General features: G+C 42.9%; 1 protein-coding gene across 1 annotated transcript; it reads right to left on the bottom strand.

The window, feature by feature from the left end:
• Nucleotides 1-1,962: 1,962 nt before the first annotated feature.
• On the bottom strand, nt 1,963-20,075 carry LOC115080216 (protein ZNF783-like). Its single transcript, XM_029584349.1, has 4 exons — nt 19,838-20,075; nt 16,255-16,381; nt 2,390-2,494; nt 1,963-2,232 (listed from the first exon to the last, which is right to left on the bottom strand). Exons 1-4 carry the CDS (start codon nt 19,859-19,861, stop codon nt 2,066-2,068), a joined length of 423 nt encoding a protein of 140 aa, XP_029440209.1. The 5' UTR covers nt 19,862-20,075; the 3' UTR covers nt 1,963-2,065.
• Between the last annotated feature and the right edge of the window lie 677 nt (nt 20,076-20,752).

Below are 20,752 nucleotides of genomic sequence, written 5' to 3'. Positions count from 1 at the left end.
ATTATGCTGAGGACCCACTGGTCTGATGTAATTTTGACCCACTCCTCGAGAAAGAGTGAGAGGCAGCCGCCCAGCACTGGAACTGGGGAGAGGGTCTGCACACCTTCATTGGGCCGGCTTGCCCCCCCCCCCGTAGCCCTTTGAGAACCTTCGTCACGGCAGCCGCGAAAGGAAGAAGGCCAAGACTAAGATCTCTGAGTCTGTTTCCGGGCGGGAAAGGTGGGAGCCCTAGCCTGCCGAAATCAGGACCACGTTGAACCAAAGAATTTGGAAGACCGGGGCTTATCCTCTGGCAACTTATACACCTTGTTCTCACCCAAAGACTTGATGAGGGCTTCCACCTTCTCCCCAAACAGCAATTTCCCTTTGAAGGGAAGGTTGCCCAACTGGGCCTTAGAAGAAACGACCGCCAACCAGTTACGAAGCCAAAGAATCTGCAAATCTTTAAGAGCAGTCGCCCCAGTCACAGGAATGGTTGTCTGCTTAGTGACTGCTGAGACCGACGTATCCACCTTGGGAATTCTAAGAATGTCCAATGCCTCATCGGGTAAGGGGTAAAGTTCCTCCATCGCCCTCCCCACACGCAGGGTCGCCTCAGGAGAGTCCCACTCCCGGGTCACGAGCTGCATGAGCATTGGGTGAAAGGGAAAGGTTTTGGGAGGGGCGCGCAGCCCCGAGAGGACCGGATTCCCCTTGACAGGCTCTGTGCTGGGATGTGGGGCCTCAACGTCCAGCTCCGTTAGGACAAGAGAGATCAAAGGATCCAGCTCCTCCTGCCTGAACAATCGGAAAACACGGGGATCGTCTCCCTCTACCGTGGTGGACTCATCGACATCCCCATTGGAATCCAGGAGGAGCGGGTCCCGGGGAAGATCCACGGGACTAGGATCGGGAACCCCCGCAGGAGCCGAAGGGCACTAGGAGCCGCGGCACGTTTGACGACCTTTGCTGGCGGAGGCTCAGTATCCTGAAGCTGTGCCTCAGCTTCTAAAAAAGCTTTATGCATTAATAAAATAAACTTTGAAGAAAATGGCAACTGTTCCTTTAAGAGCTCCATAGGGGAGGGGGCCAGGTTCGTCGGAGGGGTGGGCCCCAGATCGCAAAACCGAACCGGGCTTAAGCTGGGAGAAGAAAGTGGAGGAGGAGACTCCCCTCCCTCTGCAGTAGAGTGCGGGCTCGACAAAATGGCAGCCGTTCCCGCAGCAGCTGGAAATGGGGCCGACCTTGATAGGGAGCGCCACGTGCCAGGTCGCACCAAAATCGCACCCGAATCCCCCCCCCCCCCCCGCCCCCCGGGAGGCAGCATGCGCACACCCTGTCGCGGGAATGCCACAGCCCCAAGTCCCCACACGCGGAACAAGAGAGTCCTTGCGTCATCCCGGCGATTCAAAAAATAGCCCAGCTGTGAAAAGAAGCCGCAGTAAGCAATAAAAACAATGTGCACTGCCGAAATTCGGCCTTCTGGAGCCCTGGGAACACGGCCCTCCGAGGAATGTCACGTCTCGGGCCGTAGGGGGGAAGAGACCGGCCCACCAGTTAATCACCCCACTCACCAGATTAGAGCGCGCCTCCGGGGATGGCGGCTATCGGGACGTCCAGCCCCAGCCACACCTCTACCAAGGCTGCAGACGCCTTGGGAGTATAAAACAGACAGCACTGACTGAAAAGGAAACTAAGGTTTTTTTTTTGTAAAACAAACTTGATGTAGCCAATCTGCCAGAACACACAAGGTAGAGTAAAACACTCTGAAAACTATGAAGAAAATATGCTAGGATTAGGACCGCAGGGAATGCTCGACCTCCCCTGCTGGAGTCAGAGAAAATACTGAAGGATCGCAGGTGGCACACCAAGTTAAGAGGGGGTGCCTTTTAGCTTTTTTTCTCTGACTCCACCTGCTGGAAGGGAGACACAACCCAGCGGTCTGGACTGATCCTGGTATGTACAGGGAACAGCAAATTTACACAGATTTAGGACGGACACAGAGCGCGGTGGTAAAGGCAGGTGGGGAGCAATGGGTAAAAGAAACGAGGGAGGGGCCTGTTTGTTAGCTCAATCGTATGGAAATTCAGAGGGAAGACGAGGGGAGAATACAAGACAAGGGCAGGGAGTGGTACTTGCCTGTTAGAGGAGGGTGAATCCCTTCAGTCATCTCTGATTCAGGAGGATCCAGGAAGGGCAGATCTTCCTCTTGTTTAACACTCAGTGAGAACACAGACGTTACAATCGGAAGGCCTGGGATGAGAAAACAAACGTGTCTAGGAGGATTCACCCAGGACCTGCTAATATTATATTAGGAAATTGATTTGAAGTCTCCAAATGTTTGATGTTAATGCCCCATCTCCTGTGATCTGAAAATGCAGAGCCCTTTAAATCCAGAACATTTACTTACTGATGCTGGGTTCCTTCATGGTTTCCAGCTCCCAGTGCTGAGGGAAATATTTCTCATCTTCCTTCTTAATCTTGAATACAACATCGGGATTAAGAATTGAATAACCTGCCAATAAAGATATCATACAGTGATCCCCGTATCCTAAACAACTACAGACCAGTATCAAATCTTCCTTTAATAGCTAAACTAATCGAAAAAACAGTACAGAAACAGCTAGCTGAACACCTGGATAACAATAACATACTGTACCCATCTCAACACGGTTTTCAAAAACACTACAGCACTGAGACTCTTCTCCTCTCTCTAACAGATAACATCCTGAGAGGCTTTGATAGTGGTAAACACTATATTCTACTAATGCTTGACCTATCTGCAGCCTTTGACACAGTAAACCATAAAATACTACTAAATAGACTGGAAGAAATCGGATTACACGGCCAAACATTAAAATGGTTCAGTTCATATCTAAAAAACAGGTTTTTCCAAGTTCAGATCAACAACACAGTATCAGAAAAAATGAATCTCAAAACAGGAGTTCCACAGGGATCAGCACTATCTGCGACCCTTTTTAACATATACATGCTGCCATTATGCCACCTACTTGCAGGACTAGGAATTATCCACTATATTTACGCCGACGACATCCAACTAATTCTACCCATAGACGACACTTTAGAGGAAACATTAAACCTAGCCAACATGTATCTAAGCATTATAAAACAACTACTGACACAAAAGGAACTTGTAATTAATATTGATAAAACAGAATTTCTACACTTAGAACGAAAAAACTCTGAAATCAGTCAAACCTCAATAATTCTCAAAGACAACCAGAAAATTGAACTAACTGGAAAAGTACGTAACCTGGGAATAATTATAGACCCTGAAATCAATCTGAAACAACACATATCACTAAAAGTAAAGGAAGGTTATGCAAAGCTCATAGTACTCAGAAAACTTAAACCACTACTAACTCAAAATGACTTCCGAACAATACTACAGGCACTAATTTTCTCCAGCACAGACTACTGCAATGCCCTTATGCTTGGACTACCAAATACGACATTAAGACCACTGCAAATACTACAGAACACAGCAGCTAGAATACTAACCGGAAAAAGAAGGTGGGACAATATAACTGAAACCCTAGCAGAGTTACATTGGCTACCAATTGAACACAGAATTAAATACAAACCCTATGTATCATCCACAAACTAATTTATGATGAGAAATCAGATTGGCTAAACACAGCATTCCGGGGTACACACGCCACACAGGAACCTCCGCTCAGCAATAAAGCCCCTCCTAACCATTCCATCAGTTAAAACAGCAAGACTGACCCCAAGTGAGAGAGAGAGCCCTATCACTAGCAGGACCCATAATCTGGAACACAATGCCTCCAGAGATCAGGCTACAAAGTGATCTAAAGACATTCAAGAAAAGTTTAAAAACATGGCTTTTTAAACAAGCATTTTACAAAGAGACAAAAGAATAGAGAGAAATTATTCAGGAAAAACAGAAAAGGCACAGACACACAGTAAGTAGAACTTTACAATAGATTAGTCTATGAACTCTACACCACAAACATACATAACTATAATACTATGTGTGATAAAACTACCCGTGTAAGTACCTTGGTACACTGGTCATGAACTACTTCGCGAAATGTCTATGTCTAATATATATTGTACCGAACCTTAACGGCACCTGTTAGAATATACTATAGTACGCTTTTACCCTCATTAAATATGTGCCTACATGTAAACCGTTGCGATGGTATTTAACTTAGCAACGGTATAGAAACGATTTAAATAAAATAAATAAATAAATTATAAATTGCCACTTGTGCAGGCCTGGGAGCTTGTCCTGTTCTGACAGAGCAGTGGGAGTGTGTGGGTATCTCTGGGTGGGTATTGGTGCTAAGAGACAATTGCAGGCTGCCACTTGATCAAGATGAAGCCTTGGAGGGCTTCTGGTACGAAGGGTTTGCCCCTTCGTGCGCACTCGAGTGTAAGAGTGAATACTCTGTTTTCATTCTAGCAGAGGTTTGTGCTTGTTTGCTGCCATTTTAGTTTTAGCGAGGCTGATGATGGGAGCGACTGCACATATGGCTAACGAATATTTTATGGGCCATGCCTCTCTTATTATTGGTCAGGGCAGGTACGGTGACCTTTCTAATCATTTTTTCGTGCCTCAAAGGTAGAAGGCCTCCTTGCTTGAAGCCAATCGAAATGACGGCTTTGTGCGAGATTTCTCTCTTAATTTTCGCTGCCTTTTGTTTTGGTAAATGTACAAACTCTCTGTAAAGAAGTTCCTGTAATCTGGGACCTTGCTTCCTCGGGTACTTGAGTGTATTTGTCTAACAAGAGACTTGGCTGAAAGATTCACATCAAGGGATTTATAAACCAATTTAACTCCTGCTGCTCATGAAGGTTTTTTTCCTAAACATCGAGGGGGGAGGGGGCTAATGAGTCATGGCAAAGCCCTCTTTAAAACTCTCATCTTTCACTCTAGAGCTTTCTTCTCCTTTTGAAATTTTGGTTTTAGCTTCAGATAATTTTAATCTTCGTGCGACCTTACTGCCCTCCTGGGCTTCCACATCCTTTAATTGAAGACCTACATAAGAACATAAGAACATGCCATACTGGGTCAGACCAAGGGTTCATCAAGCCCAGCATCCTGTTTCCAACAGTGGCCAATCCAGGCCATAAGAACCTGGCAAGTACCCAAAAACTAAGTCTATTCCATGTAACCATTGCTAATGGCAGTGGCTATTCTCTGAGCAGTAAGTAGCCCGCTAAATATTAATCAAACGATCGTCATGGGCGATTTCCACCTTCTCGATAACAAAGCTGCACATTCTACGGTTGGTGAGAGGTTTTTGGACTCCTCATCTGCCCTGGGACTTTCGCAGGTTATTACTGTCCCCGCCCAGAGGATTTGGCTTTTATTTTTTCATACCGGGCTTCCTTGCCCGTTGATAACGATTCTATTCATTGTTCAAGTAGGTCATGTCATCGTTTGATATCTTTTAAAGTAAGTTTTACTTCGGAGTCGTCTTTAAATCAAAAAGGTTGCTTTCAAATAGAAATGAGAGGCGCCAGTGACCCTGATGAATTAAAAAGTTAATTTATAGACAAATTAAAAAATTTGGAGGTAAAGAATGGCGAGCACGCCATTCAATTGTGGAATAATATCAACAGATCCATTATAGCATACTATGTAAATATTAACTGTAAATGCATTTTTACTATGTAAATATTCCTGTCCCTCTCTCTTTTTCCTCCTATCCCAGTTGTTAACTTCCCCGTTCATTGTAACTATTATTTTCTGCACCAGTTCAATACCTCTAGTTCTATGTTCAATGCACAACTTGTTAAATGTAAACCGACTTGATGCAACCTCTGGTCGTGAAAGCCGGTATAGAAAATAATAAAATAAATAAATAAATATTACTAATAAACTTGCCCCTGTCATGGAGGAGATTAGAGCGTGAATGGCGCAGAAGGAAATCTACTGCGAATTTAGAGACCTACAGGAGAGGATTGCTCTTCACAAATATAAGAAAGCAGTCGATGACAGGAAAAAGGAATTTTTCACGTGCGTAGATAAGGGTTCTGGTATGGGTGCAGTGACTTTGGTGAAAGATAAGTCGTGCAGCTGAATTTAGGACAGATTGCAGGGAGAGAGATGGATCACTGGGAGACCTGTGAGGAGCAGGATGTAATAGTGAAAGCAGGAGGAGATGAGAGAGAGGAAAGGGTTCTGGTATGGGTGCAGTGACTTTGGTGAAAGATAAGTCGTGCAGCTGAATTTAGGACAGATTGCAGGGAGAGAGATGGGTCACTGGGAGACCTGTGAGGAGCAGGATGTAATAGTGAAAGCAGGAGGAGATGAGAGAGAGGAAAGGGTTCTGGTATGGGTGTAGTGACTTTGGTGAAAGACAAGTCGTGCAGCTGAATTTAGGACAGATTGCAGGGAGAGAGATGGATCACTGGGAGACCTGTGAGGAGCAGGATGTAATAGTGTAAGCAGGAGGAGATGAGAGAGAGGAAAGGGTTCTGGTGTGGGTGCAGTGACTTTGGTGAAAGATAAGTCATGCAGCTGAATTTAGGACAGATTGCAGGGAGAGAGATGGATCACTGGGAGACCTGTGAAGAGCAGGATGTAATAGTGTAAGAGGGAGGAGATGAGAGAGAGGAAAGGGTTCTGGTATGGGTGCAGTGACTTTGGGGAAAGATAAGTCGTGCAGCTGAATTTAGGACAGATTGCAGGGAGAGAGATGGGTCACTGGGAGACCTGTGAGGAGCAGGATGTAATAGTGTAAGCAGGAGGAGATGAGAGAGAGGAAAGGGTTCTGGTATGGGTGTAGTGACTTTGGTGAAAGATAAGTCATGCAGCTGAATTTAGGACAGATTGCAGGGAGAGAGATGGATCACTGGGAGACCTGTGAAGAGCAGGATGTAATAGTGTAAGCAGAAGGAGATGAGAGAGAGGAAAGGGTTCTGTTATGGGTGCTGTGACTTTGGGGAAAGATAAGTCGTGCAGCTGAATTTAGGACAGATTGCAGGGAGAGAGATGGATCACTGGGAGACCTGTGAGGAGCAGGATGTAATAGTGTAAGCAGGAGGAGATGAGAGAGTGGAAAGGGTTCTGGTATGGGTGCAGTGACTTTGGTGAAAGATAAGTCGTGCAGCTGAATTTAGGACAGATTACAGGGAGAGAGATGGATCACTGGGAGACCTGTGAGGAGCAGGATGTAATAGTGTAAGCAGGAGGAGATGAGAGAGTGGAAAGGGTTTGTCTAATTTTGGGACTCATAGCTTAGGGCACAAGAACACTGCAATTCAGCAAGAGGTTTTAAAATTTAGTTTATTTTGGCTTTTTTAAAATGAGGCAAAGACAAGTGTTCTGGGAGATGCAATATGCCCTCTATCTATACCAACTAGCATCTCCGTGAATCTCTGCCATGCTCTGACTTATATAATCAAAATACAACATTCTCGAAGCTTCCAGAAAAGTGTAACCGCCCACAAACACATGATACCGTTGTCATGACAATCTATCCTGTATAGGAAATGCTTGTGAGGACCTCCCTCAACTAAGAATTCTTCTAACCCTGTTTCTCCTCCCACTGTAAACAAGTTCCTGTATCATGCTGGCTTTTGATGCAAGTATTCTCTTCTTGTCTTCTGTTGTTCTTCTTTGTTTATTGTAAACACCTCACAGTCTGGGTCTTGAATAGAGCTTGGCACCAGGATTCATTCAAAACTGTCACCTCACAAGATCTCCTTTTCACATTGGTTTCTGTTGCATCTGCAAGATAAACGCTTGCATCCTGGTTTTCCTGCAGAACAAGTATCCCTGCATTGTGAAGTAAATGTGGCCATTAAAATAGGCCTCTCTCCTTTTGTTGCCAGCAAATCTGTCTCAGAGATTTTCTGCAAGCCATGCTTCAGAAAGCACCCAAAGGTCATTCACCTCTTGCCAAGCTACCGTAGAGCAGAGGTGTCTGGGTAATCGTGGTTGTCTTAATCAGACATATTCTTCATTTCCCTCTATGGGACACCTTTAAAATGGATAGGTGTCACATCAATCAGTCTGCGATGCTAAGCCATGACAGAGGAACTTAAAATGTGTCCTAACCCCTAACCTTGGTATTTATCAGGTGTAGTGCATAGGTGTGTGTCCCTCTAGATTCCTAATTAATATGAATGATACTCCCACAAGCATTTACTAGTTAATCAAAAATAACATCAAAACTAATTTTCACTAGGTAACTATTAGCTCTATAATGGAGCTATACAGATACCTGCATTATAAAAAGGACCTACTTCATAATAACATGATCACATATGTTATCTTTCAGAATCAAGTAAGTACATAATAGTGGTATAACATGTAAAGATAAGTACACAGAGAGACTAGTATGAAAGTACTATGTTTCTCATATAATACTTGGCATACGGGGCAAATCTTTTCAATGAATACTGTTGTGGTGAACAACTACCCAGGATAATATTCATTAAAATGGCAACCAAGGATATAATCAATGCACCTTACCAGAAAAGTAAAGAAACCAATAACATAGAAGAAAACCAAGAATCTATAGAAAAACTCATACTGTGTTGTGCATACATGATGTAAAAGTGTTGCAAAGCATAAGACATATTCTAGTCATATGCTGTAGTGATGGAAGATCAAATACAAAAGCATATGCATAATAGACAAAGGCATAGCAAAAGTCTGAAACATCATACTAATTCTGTAGGGTATTTATAGTACTATCCAGTATTAGGACAACAACCTGTAGCATTGAAAGCACTCACTGTATGGACAGTCCTAATTCACTTATGGCAGTCATATGTCCAAGAAATAATACATCTGTGTAGGGCAAGTATTAATTATTAAGGTAAATGATGGCTAGTAATACTGCTTCGTCTTCAGATACTTCTAGGGGAAATGGGGCTCATACCCTTCTCAAATGATAGTAAGTCTAAATATATTGGGGATAATCATAAAAATAAATGAAAGCTAACTCTGTGAGAAAGTCTTTAACATATTATGTAATCTAAAACAAACTAATGTACTTTGCAAAATTGATAAACCATCAGTGTAAAATTTTACACAGGACAGGAAGGAATTTCATATAAATAAAAGACAGAAATAAGGAAAATTATATCTTCCCCTTTGGAATCCTAAATAGAAACCCACTAGCTTATAAGTCACAGATAGAGTTTATAGTGAAAGGACCAAGATAAGAAGAAAAGAACAATGAGCAATTAATAAACCCAAAAATATAGTAATAGAATATTACAAATCCCTATAGCAGAGCTCCTCATGTGTAAGGTATATATTTGTTTCAAGGAGAAAAGAAATCTTTGTGAAAGAAAGTAAAACAGTCATTAGGTAAAATCTAGTAAATAGTGTCATAGGAAAGATATTCAAAGAAGGGTTCAGCAAAGACATTAGAATATTGAAATATTAAAGATCAGCAAAGTGATTATCCTAAGTGCAAGCTGCAAAACAAAAGAATAGAAATAGCTTATAACTTAGGCTGGTGTGAAAGAGAAATATAAAGAGATCTCCCTCTTGAACCCTAAAGTATCATATTAAGATCACAATGAAACACATCACCCTCTATGTGATCAAAGCAGCTTCCATAGATAAAGATAGAAAAACCTAGTACATATGCATTTAACTGAGTCAGCATATAAGTATTATAAAATCTAAGACTGGAAAATACTACTTAACTTGGAACATACAAACTAATAAAAACAGCATCACTTCAAATAATATTATTAACTTGAACACCTAAGTGCTGACAGAAAATGAAAAAACCTAAATTCTGCATAAAGTCATTCCCACAAAACATAGAAAAAAGCAAATATCAGATATAAATTGTACGCCTTGCAGTCCATATAATATGTAAGAAAGTCTGTGACCATAATTTCTGCATTCAGTGCGTATATAGTTCTTTTAGTAGGATTCAGTGATGATGTCAAGGCAGAATCTCTTAGCTCTTTAGATTAGATGCATGTGTATGAATTCAAACCTAAATAAAAGTGCAACAAATCCGATTAAGTAGTAAGAAAATACTTTTATGTCACATACTCCCTATATTTAAGTTGCCAAATAATCCCCACATTATTTCAAAACATCATGCAATGGTCCAGACCACAAACATAAATACTCAAACTGTACATTAAAACATATATGTCACAGCACTGACCACATAATGCATGCATTCATTCATTCCTCCTTGTACACATGTAACATAGAACAAACAACATGACAACGTTTGAGCTCAAAAAAGAAAAACGTATTTAAAAATATAAAAGAATTGGAATCGATCCACAAAAGAAAACAAAAACTCAGGATGAAAATTAAAATAGATCTATTCAAAAATTGCAAAAGGAATCAAACTGGAAAAAAACTGATCTTCATCTCCCATAGCATAGGAGACAGATGCGATTTGTGCTTTTGGTACCCTGGAAAGAAATCTAATATATAACAGTTAATATAATGATTAAAAATGAAAGTTAAAAATGACATTACAGATTCTTTAAAAGTCAAACTACTGTTATACTTTAATTCAGCAAAACAGTCATAAAGCTACTTTCCTTTCTCTGATGGTCCACCCCTAGGAGGGCGCTGTCCCCTGTGATAAGAGCTACTTCCTTTTACAATCTAAAACCTTTTCTTTTTTTTCTATACTTGTAAACTCCTAATTCGCCTTCTAAAAGAAAAAACTTAAAACAAACAACTTTGCACTTAATTAGAAGTCATTTTATTTCCATCCAATATGCATATGTTCCACAAAGTTCTTACTACCAAATCCTGCAAATACCCTAAATAGAAATACGAATCATTTCCAAAAGCACAGACATATCAGCTAGGAGTCTGGAAGCCTGCAAAATAAAAGGATGGCACAGACTAATATGCATTAACCAAAAGTTTTTTCTTACTGGCACATAAATAGATAATAGACATTGCTGCTTATTTCTCTGCTGTTCACCGTCTCACAATCTTTCTCCTTTACATATTATCTAACCAGTCCACAATACAAACATGTAATACCTGAACTCCCATCAAAATAAACCACCTAATTCATTTCCTTTCTTCTAAAAGTTAGCAGCTACTGAGGTATAATCAAAACTGAGAAATATTTATCATCCTTACTGCTGCATGCCGTCCGTTTATTTCTGTCCTGTGTTTAAATTAAAATAGATCCTATCGTCACACAATTAAATGCAACTGACTTTCTACTTTTACCTAAAACAATCTATATTGCTCAGTACACAGCCTTCTGCATATTCCTAAATCTCTTCCCTCTTTAACATTACTTCATCTCTCATCCCTAATATTCACTTTCCCCATACTTTCAACACAAATTTCTGTTTTCACATTAAACAGATCAATTCATTAGTCCCTCTTCTATCACCTGTGCACTTTGTCCTATAACATACTTAAACCTCAAACCTCTCAGCAGAACTGTAAAATCCATTTTAAAAGTGACTCACTCCCAGGTGGTTTTTTTTTTCCTTTCTTCTCAAACACATTCCTAAAGGGGGGTTCACCTCCTCTCCCGCCAAACAACTGTTACACTCAATGAATAGGTTTGTTAAGTGATAAAACCCTTAAACAGATCATTTCATTAAAATGGAGTCGCTCTCTTGTAGTATATCTATAGATTGTTTTCCTTTCTATCTCTCTGCCTATACCCCTGACCAAAGAAAAAACCATACATCCCTCTCCAATGATAAATCAAATCTAATTATGAATGGCTTTAAATAAACACAGGTTCATGCTTTCGTTCTTACCAAATGAAATAACACACCCTGCACATAATGCTAAAAACTCTTCACAATAAACTCTCGTTAATCACACAATTCTAAAAACTTAGATGCAAATATGAGCATCTCTGCATTAATGGTGGGAATTAAAACCAAAAACTAAGAAGCTTGCTGGGCTGATTATTCTTTTTCTACGTTTACAGTGAACATAAGAGTCCTTGTGGCCAGCCATGGCTACATCATTCAGCCCTGTACCTTAAGGGGGAGGGGAGGAGAAGCAAAACACCAAAAAACTGAAAAACTTCATTTCTCTGGTTAATGCTACCCTAACAGCAATCACGCATTAACTCCAAAGCAAACTTAAATATGAACTGATAACAATAAATCTCATAGACTAAAATAAACTGGAGGCATTTATGTACCTCTGATCACAGACAGCTGTAAACTATAATATCCAGCCATGCAGTTTCTAGTTTTAAAAGCACCGCATTTGTTTTTGTTTAACAACTAAACTTTGGTAAAAATCCACTAACGAAAAACACCTTATCATACTAATTATAAAACTTTCAACTTACCAATTGTATCTTATTCCCTCTTTCTCCTTCTGAATCTACACACTTACAACAGCCGCTCCCCCCGATGTAAAGTGAAAGTGAAAGTGAAACTGCTTGAGCGCAAGCCATGCGGTCTAAGAACAAAAGACCCCAGACTGACTAGTGCTGGCTACCCCTCTGTTTTTCAACTGTTCAATCTGAAAATACCAGAACTTAAGTTAGATTTTAATCAAATCATCAACTCATGTCCTGTCTCCCTAACATATATTAAAGAACAATTTGCAAAAAGTATTCTAAACCTGATATAACACACAAGCTATATACACTGTACAACAAATAAAATAAAAACATTGCTACTTACAGATTTTTCCTTTTTTTTTTTTTTTCTTGTTACATACTCACAAAATGGATCCAACTTCATTCCACATCTGCTCTGAACTCATAATTCTCCGGGATAACCTCCAGTCTACCTGGGTAACTCAATCTTTGAACGGCAAGCCAAATTTTACCCTTCAAGAACTTAGTATTAGGTTGTCCACCAACCATAACACTACAGCTTATTAATAATTAATAATTATAATAACAACAGCTATTAGAGTCCCATCTGGGGTGCCAAAATGTCTAATTTTGGGACTCATAGCTTAGGGCACAAGAACACTGCAATTCAGCAAGAGGTTTTAAAATTTAGTTTATTTTGGCTTTTTTAAAATGAGGCAAAGACAAGTGTTCTGGGAGATGCAATATGCCCTCTATCTATACCAACTAGCATCTCCGTGAATCTCTGCCATGCTCTGACTTATATAATCAAAATACAACATTCTCGAAGCTTCCAGAAAAGTGTAACCGCCCACAAACACATGATACCGTTGTCATGACAATCTATCCTGTATAGGAAATGCTTGTGAGGACCTCCCTCAACTAAGAATTCTTCTAACCCTGTTTCTCCTCCCACTGTAAACAAGTTCCTGTATCATGCTGGCTTTTGATGCAAATATTCTCTTCTTGTCTTCTGTTGTTCTTCTTTGTTTATTGTAAACACCTCACAGTCTGGGTCTTGAATAGAGCTTGGCACCAGGATTCATTCAAAACTGTCACCTCACAAGATCTCCTTTTCACATTGGTTTCTGTTGCATCTGCAAGATAAACGCTTGCATCCTGGTTTTCCTGCAGAACAAGTATCCCTGCATTGTGAAGTAAATGTGGCCATTAAAATAGGCCTCTCTCCTTTTGTTGCCAGCAAATCTGTCTCAGAGATTTTCTGCAAGCCATGCTTCAGAAAGCACCCAAAGGTCATTCACCTCTTGCCAAGCTACCGTAGAGCAGAGGTGTCTGGGTAATCGTGGTTGTCTTAATCAGACATATTCTTCAGGTTCTGGTATGGGTGCAGTGACTTTGGTGAAAGATAAGTCGTGCAGCTGAATTTAGGACAGATTGCAGGGAGAGAGATGGGTCACTGGGAGACCTGTGAGGAGCAGGATGTAATAGTGTAAGCAGAAGGAGATGAGAGAGAGGAAAGGGTTCTGTTATGGGTGCGGTGACTTTGGTGAAAGATAAGTCGTGCAGCTGAATTTAGGACAGATTGCAGGGAGAGAGATGGGTCACTGGGAGACCTGTGAGGAGCAGGATGTAATAGTGTAAGAGGGAGGAGATGAGAGAGAGGAAAGGGTTCTGGTATGGGTGTAGTGACTTTGGGGAAAGATAAGTCGTGCAGCTGAATTTAGGACAGATTGCAGGGAGAGAGATGGGTCACTGGGAGACCTGTGAGGAGCAGGATGTAATAGTGTAAGCAAGAGGAAATGAGAGAGTGGAAAGGGTTCTGGTATGGGTGTAGTGACTTTGGTGAAAGATAAGTCGTGCAGCTGAATTTAGGACAGATTGCAGGGAGAGAGATGGGTCACTGGGAGACCTGTGAGGAGCAGGATGTAATAGTGTAAGCAAGAGGAAATGAGAGAGTGGAAAGGGTTCTGGTATGGGTGTAGTGACTTTGGTGAAAGATAAGTCGTGCAGCTGAATTTAGGACAGATTGCAGGGAGAGAGATGGATCACTGGGAGACCTGTGAGGAGCAGGATGTAATAGTGTAAGCAGAAGGAGATGAGAGAGAGGAAAGGGTTCTGTTATGGGTGCTGTGACTTTGGTGAAAGATAAGTCACACAGCTGTATTTAGGACAGATTGCAGGGAGAGAGATGGATCACTGGGAGACCTGTGAGGAGCAGGGTGTAATAGTGTAAGCAGGAGGAAATGAGAGAGTGGAAAGGGTTCTGGTATGGGTGTAGTGACTTTGGTGAAAGATAAGTCGTGCAGCTGAATTTAGGACAGATTGCAGGGAGAGAGATGGATCACTGGGAGACCTGTGAGGAGCAGGATGTAATAGTGTAAGCAGAAGGAGATGAGAGAGAGGAAAGGGTTCTGTTATGGGTGCTGTGACTTTGGTGAAAGATAAGTCACACAGCTGTATTTAGGACAGAATGCAGTGGCGAGAGATGGATCACTGGGAGACCTGTGAGGAGCAGGATGTAATAGTGTAAGCAAGAGGAAATGAGAGAGTGGAAAGGGTTCTGGTATGGGTGTAGTGACTTTGGTGAAAGATAAGTCGTGCAGCTGAATTTAGGACAGATTGCAGGGAGAGAGATGGGTCACTGGGAGACCTGTGAGGAGCAGGATGTAATAGTGTAAGCAAGAGGAAATGAGAGAGTGGAAAGGGTTCTGGTATGGGTGTAGTGACTTTGGTGAAAGATAAGTCGTGCAGCTGAATTTAGGACAGATTGCAGGGAGAGAGATGGATCACTGGGAGACCTGTGAGGAGCAGGATGTAATAGTGTATGCGGGAGGAGATGAGAGAGAGGAAAGGGTTCTGGTATGGGTGCAGAAAGGAAAGGTCGGATCTTGGCAATGTTATAAAGAAAGAAATGACACATTTTAGCAGAGTTTTGAATATGCGTACAGAAGAAGGAGAGAGAGTTGTTGAAGAGGACTCCATAGTTACGAGCTGATGGGACTGGGATAACAGCCGTATTGTCTACAGAAATAGAGAGAGGAGGAATAGGGGAGGTGGACTTGTGGGGAAAGATATGGAGCACTGTTTTGGCCACGTTGAGTTTAAGCTGGCGATGGGACATCCAGGCAGCGATTCTGGAGCAATGAGGAGTCAAAGTAGGTCTTATTTCTTTTGTAAAAGTTTTCACGTTCTTTGCTGGCTCATAAGAAGAGAGGCAAGTTCACATTATGTTCCAAACTTTGCACTGGGACTTAACATCAGGGGTTGTACTAATCCACCTGGGCAAAATGGCCATTTTAGGTTGTGCAGGACATGGTACTCAAAGGTGACCTCTAGCTCTCCAGCCAATGGTGATCCAGGTGAAAAATTTAATATGGTTTTGTTTGAGGCCCTAGAGAACATCCCTGCAAAATTGTGTTTGATTTAGAGGAGGCTGAGCGTGGACCCCTGGTCCACTTGATATGGAATGACCCAGAAGCAACATTTAATGTGAGGTTTGACATATTTCAATATCCTAACAGCCTTGGCTATTTCCAGATGTCTGAGCAGTTCCATCTTCTTATGCTGCTATTACCTTTCTGCTTCTTCATGACCTCCAACTGTTCTGTCTCCACAGAGAACCCCATATAGCATCCTTACACTAGTGCAGAGCTAACGTATGAGCTCCTTGCACAGAAGCTGGAATCAGAAGAGTAAATCCTCCTTCCTGTTACTCTGTGCCAGCCTTAGTTGTAGAGAAAGGAGAGACAGACTCCAGCTGGTCTACTTTAACATATAAAAGATTTATCTTCCAGCACAGAGCAGAATTTCGTGCCGGGCCTGCAGTAGAGGTGTCTCTCACTGGGCCCTGGGGAGCCACAGCAGCTCCTGTTGGACTTGGCATGAGATCAGAAGCCAGACTGTATATTATATGTGCCCAAGGGACCTGGCACCTGGGATTATTCCAGCCCTGATAAAGTGGCAGCAGCCATCCTGCAGTGTGTGTATGGGTGAGAGATGATAGAAAAGGCAGACTTACCCCGGGACAGGAGGAGGCCGTGAATCTCCTTGATGACCTTCTTGTACAGCTCCTTCTGCCATTCTCCCAGAATGTCCCACTCCACTTCCCAGAAATAAGCAGCGATGTCCCTGAACGTGACCGATGCCTGGAACAGAAAACAGGACACCCTCAGCGCATAAAGTGCACTTGTACCTGAGTAACCTATGGAGAATTCAATGGCATATATAGTATACATTTTTAAAAGCCAGTTAAAGTACATTTATACGTGGAAAACCCTATTTTAAGTGTATAAACAAAAGAAAACAGCAAGACACAGACAAGAGAAAAAAAGAACGGCCTTATCTGAAACTTGGCAAAGGCCTTCCTCCCGAACTCCAGGAGGCGAGGGAACTGGACCACCAGCTTTCACCTCCGGCGTGGTATGAAGAGCAATTTAGGGTCTCCAACCCCTGCTCGACTGCTCCACCAGGACCTGCCAACCTCCTGGGAGAGAAATGTTTTTAGGTTCAGAACTGCGGGGTTTGCACCTCCTCCATCTGCCGGAGACAGAGAAATTCTGAGGGACTGCAGGGGCTACACCAGGTTATGTACAGTGTTAGTGAGACTCTCTCTGTCTCCATCTGCTGGCAGGAGGCAAAACCCAGGAGCCTGGACTGATCTGGGTACTTACAGGAAACTCCCGTCTACTGCATGCACACTCCCCAGTGCTTCCTCTACTGCAACACTGATCCGAGTAACCCAACTTGAAGGGCTCACCAGGCATGGAAGATGGATGAAAAGTGCTGAGTACAATTAAGGTTAAATGTGGACCAGAGAGAGAGGAGGGGATGATGGTGACAGAGGAGGGAAGGAACAGAGGTGTGGTGGGAGGGGCTGGCGCTTGAAAGTGGAGAGTGCCGGGATCAGACCTGTGGATAGGTTTAGGGCCAGACAGTCTGGTTTTATAGCCAGTTAAGCGGTGTCCGATGACAAAAACTGCAAAACCTGCTCTAGCTAGGCTGGCGCTAATCAGTGAGGAGAATGAGGAGCTGCTCCAGTTCTGGTGCAGCTGCAGGAGCGACACCAACGCGAGCTCGGGGCTGCCTGCAAAGAGCGCCGTCTCCTTCTCCTGCCCCTGCTCTCCCTCCCACCAATAATTATGACAATCTCAGTATTTATTTATTTATTTATTTAACAGTTTTATATACCGAAATTCTTGTAAGGGTTACAAATCAGTTCGGTTTACATTGAACAGAAAACAGTGCTTCGGTAAATGAAAGCAATTACATAGAACATTAACAGAGCTTCAAATGTGAACAATTACAAAGAACTAATAATAAATATCTTATTAACCAACAAACAAGCAGAACAACATTTAACATTTGTACAGAAAACAGTGTCCCAGAGAGAGTAAATATAATACATCCGTGGTCGCAGAGGCTTAGGCTTGAACTAAGAAACAGAAAACTAGGGGTTGACGCTAAGGTATTGCACCAAATTGAAATCATGGAACAGAGGGGCATATAAGGGTGTCACTGTACAATATAATAAACGGCTAGTGGGGTGAGGAATAGGTATGTGAACCGTAGTGAAGGCAACAGGAGCTAAGTAGAGGGGCAAAATCTGGACATGAAATTTTTTTGACTAAGGAGATATAAATGAATAGGAAGGGTGTAATACTGCTGGGGAACGGGAGGAATTTAATTCAGAGGATTATCTGAATGGGAAAAGGCCTGATTGAACAACCAGGTTTTGAGTCTTTTCTTAAAAGTAACCGGGCAGTGTTCTAGCCGTAGGTCTGGAGGGAGAGAATTCCAGTGTTTTGGACCAGACGCTGAGAGGGCTCTCAATCCTGAAGTTGTTTTTAGAAAGGGAACCTGGAGGGTGTCTTTATATGCTGCTCTTACCGGCCTGGATGGTAAGTGCAATCTGAGAGGGAATTTGAGATCCAAAGGTGTGATGTTGGAAATCGCTTTGTGGGTGATGGTTAGAACTTTGAACAGTATTCTGAAATTGATAGGGAGCCAATGGAGGATCTTCAGAGTGGGGGTGATGTGGTCCCATTTTTTGGATCTGGTTAGAATCCTGGCAGCGGCATTTTGTACCATCTGTAATGGCTTGATAGTATTTGCAGGGAGGCCGATCAGAAGTGAGTTGCAATAGTCTATCTTTGAGAAAATGATTGCCTGAAGTACTGTACGGAAGTCGTGGAAGTGGAGGAGAGGTCTGAGTCGTTTTAAGACTTGGAGTTTGAAAAAGCAGTCCTTGGTGGTGTTATTGAAATAAAAAAAAAATTTCCCAGGTATGGAAGGCAGGGGATTTGTAAAATCTTGATTTGCTTTAATTATTGGGCGTTATCTGTTGTGTCTGCAGAACTGAAATAATTGAGGGGTGTTTGGAACTTTTTTTTTTTTTCATATTCTAAGAGTTTTTAATTCGATGTTCTGTTTGGAAATATGCAACGTATTTTGCACAACATGGAGGAAATGCGTTTCTGTTTCTCCAGTGTTGCACTGCATACAGAGCTTGCCTTCCCGGTTTAGTCTCTGCCTGCCTCTTTCTCTTTCCACTCTGTTATCAGGTAAGCTGTGTTTGGTGAGAGTCCGCCTGTTTTTTTTGCATTTGTAAACAAGGTGAGGTATTTTCTGAGGAGGGAGCTGGGGTAGTCCGGCTTGATCTGTTTCCCAGTTTGCTCCCCCAGTAGGAGGTGTATAGGTATTCTAGGGCAGGCTGCAGTATTTGCGTTCCTGTCCTTTCCTTTGCCCGGTTATAGCTGTTTCTGTGGATATAAACTGTCAGTTTGCAGAACAGGAGATGTAGGATTTCTGGGGGAGGGGAGTGGTTCTGTCACCTTCTTTATAGTTCGGGATTAATGAAGACCCCATACCTCTTACTGAGGGGTTGTATTTGTCCAAAGATTTCTTTGTTACAGATAGTATAGGGCTCTTGGGGCTTTTTCTTGTACTGTCATATAACATCTATAATATACATGTTGTTGTGAGGGAAATTTTTACCTCAGAAATGTCCTTTTTCATGTAAAAATTATTATAAATGTATAATTTCTGATTGTGTGCGGAGATGCCCTTTAATTCATACACAGACGCACTCCTTAATCCATAGGCAGTATCCAAAGTATATGCAAATGAGGGGAATATTTCTTCTCTCCCCAGTCCTCAAGTGTCCAGTCCTGGTCTGTGGAAAAGTTGGCAAATCTGGTGGGCAAATCTGGTTGGCAAATCTGGTGGGGGTAGAGTGTGGGTGTGTGTGTGTGTGTGTGTGTGTGTGTGAGGGGGAGAGAGACTGTATGCGAGTGTATGAGTGTGTATATATGTGTGTGAGCAAGAGTCTGCATGCTTCTGTGTAAGTGTGTGAGACAAGAGTGTGTGCATGTATGAGAGGGAGTTCATGTGTGTGCATGGGAGAGAGTCTTGCAGGGACACAGAGAGAGTCTGCCCCCTCCCTCCCCCCCACTAACCTCTGCTGATCTCGGGGTGAGCAGAGCTCAAACCTTCCCGGGGCTGTAAAGATCTCTGCCCTGTGCTGGGAGGAGGGAAGGCTGGAAGAGCTGCACAGGGAAAAGGTTTCCTTTAAATGCACAAGACGACAGAGAAGGATTTCTTACCGGATCAGACACCAGGGCACACATTGCCCTCCTCTTTTCCCTCTCAGTCCTGCAGGTGCCAGGAGGGATTCAGGCTATTCCTGCTCAGAGGGGGCAGGGTTGATTCCTGGGGGCTCCGATAAAGCCCCTGCTCTCCCCCTCTGCAGATCTGGGGCTTGCAGGGATTTCCGGTCCTGGAGAGGCAGAAAGTTTCTGCTTTTACTCTGAGTCTTTCCTGCTCTCTGCAGGCAGAGAAAGAAAGCAGGAGCAGGAGCATGCGCAGAGCTCCCTGGCAGAGGTCAGGCAGGAGGGAGGGGATCCATGCTCACTCCTTAAGGTGGATCCGGGGAGAGAAACAGCTGCAGAGGGGGGAGTGGGAGACAGGAGCAGCAAGTCAGGGAGCTGCTTTATTCCTTTTGTATCTATGAACCTGTGATTTTCTGCTTGGGAAATCCTTCTTCTCCCCACACTCAGCTCATCCCCACCACATTATTTCCCCTTCTCTCTCTCCCCCCTGGCATTTCTCCCGGCCCCTTCAGATTGCAGGCCAGAGCCAGTCTCATGCCCGGTCCACGTACGACTCTCCACTTCCTGCTTGCCCCCTGTAGATTTAGGATTTTGCCATTCCAAACAGAGTTGGTGCTATCGCCCCCCCCACCCCGGAAAGTCAGACAAGACAGAGGAGATGGCCTGAGGCACAGCCTCATTTCCCTGCTGCAGATCAGTTTCTATTCTGCAACAAGAATTAGAAATATCTGAAGCGCACTGACAAACAGTTCCAGGTTTTATTTTCCTTGCTGGCATCTGTATCATTTGTTTTGTTTTTATTGGGTGAGAGCAGGGGATCCTGTGTGTCAGCACAGGGAGAAGATCATGGGGATGGATAGAGGGGAGAGAACCAGAGACTGAGGAGCGAGAAGATGACCAGGAATGTGG

Source organism: Rhinatrema bivittatum, chromosome 19 (assembly GCF_901001135.1).
Source record: "Rhinatrema bivittatum chromosome 19, aRhiBiv1.1, whole genome shotgun sequence".
Classification (NCBI taxonomy): domain Eukaryota; kingdom Metazoa; phylum Chordata; class Amphibia; order Gymnophiona; family Rhinatrematidae; genus Rhinatrema; species Rhinatrema bivittatum.
Note: the sequence above shows the minus strand (reverse complement) of the source record. Positions and strands in the feature narration are given on the sequence as shown.

Coding starts and splice junctions, on each gene's coding strand:
- LOC115080216 (XM_029584349.1), bottom strand. CDS start 19,861: ATGTGTGCCCTGGTGTCTGATCCG. Junction 16,382..19,837: donor GTGCCCTGGTGTCTGATCCG/GTAAGAAATCCT, acceptor TTTCTGTTCCAG/GCATCGGTCACGTTCAGGGA. Junction 2,495..16,254: donor CGGCCTCCTCCTGTCCCGGG/GTAAGTCTGCCT, acceptor CTTTATTGGCAG/GTTATTCAATTCTTAATCCC.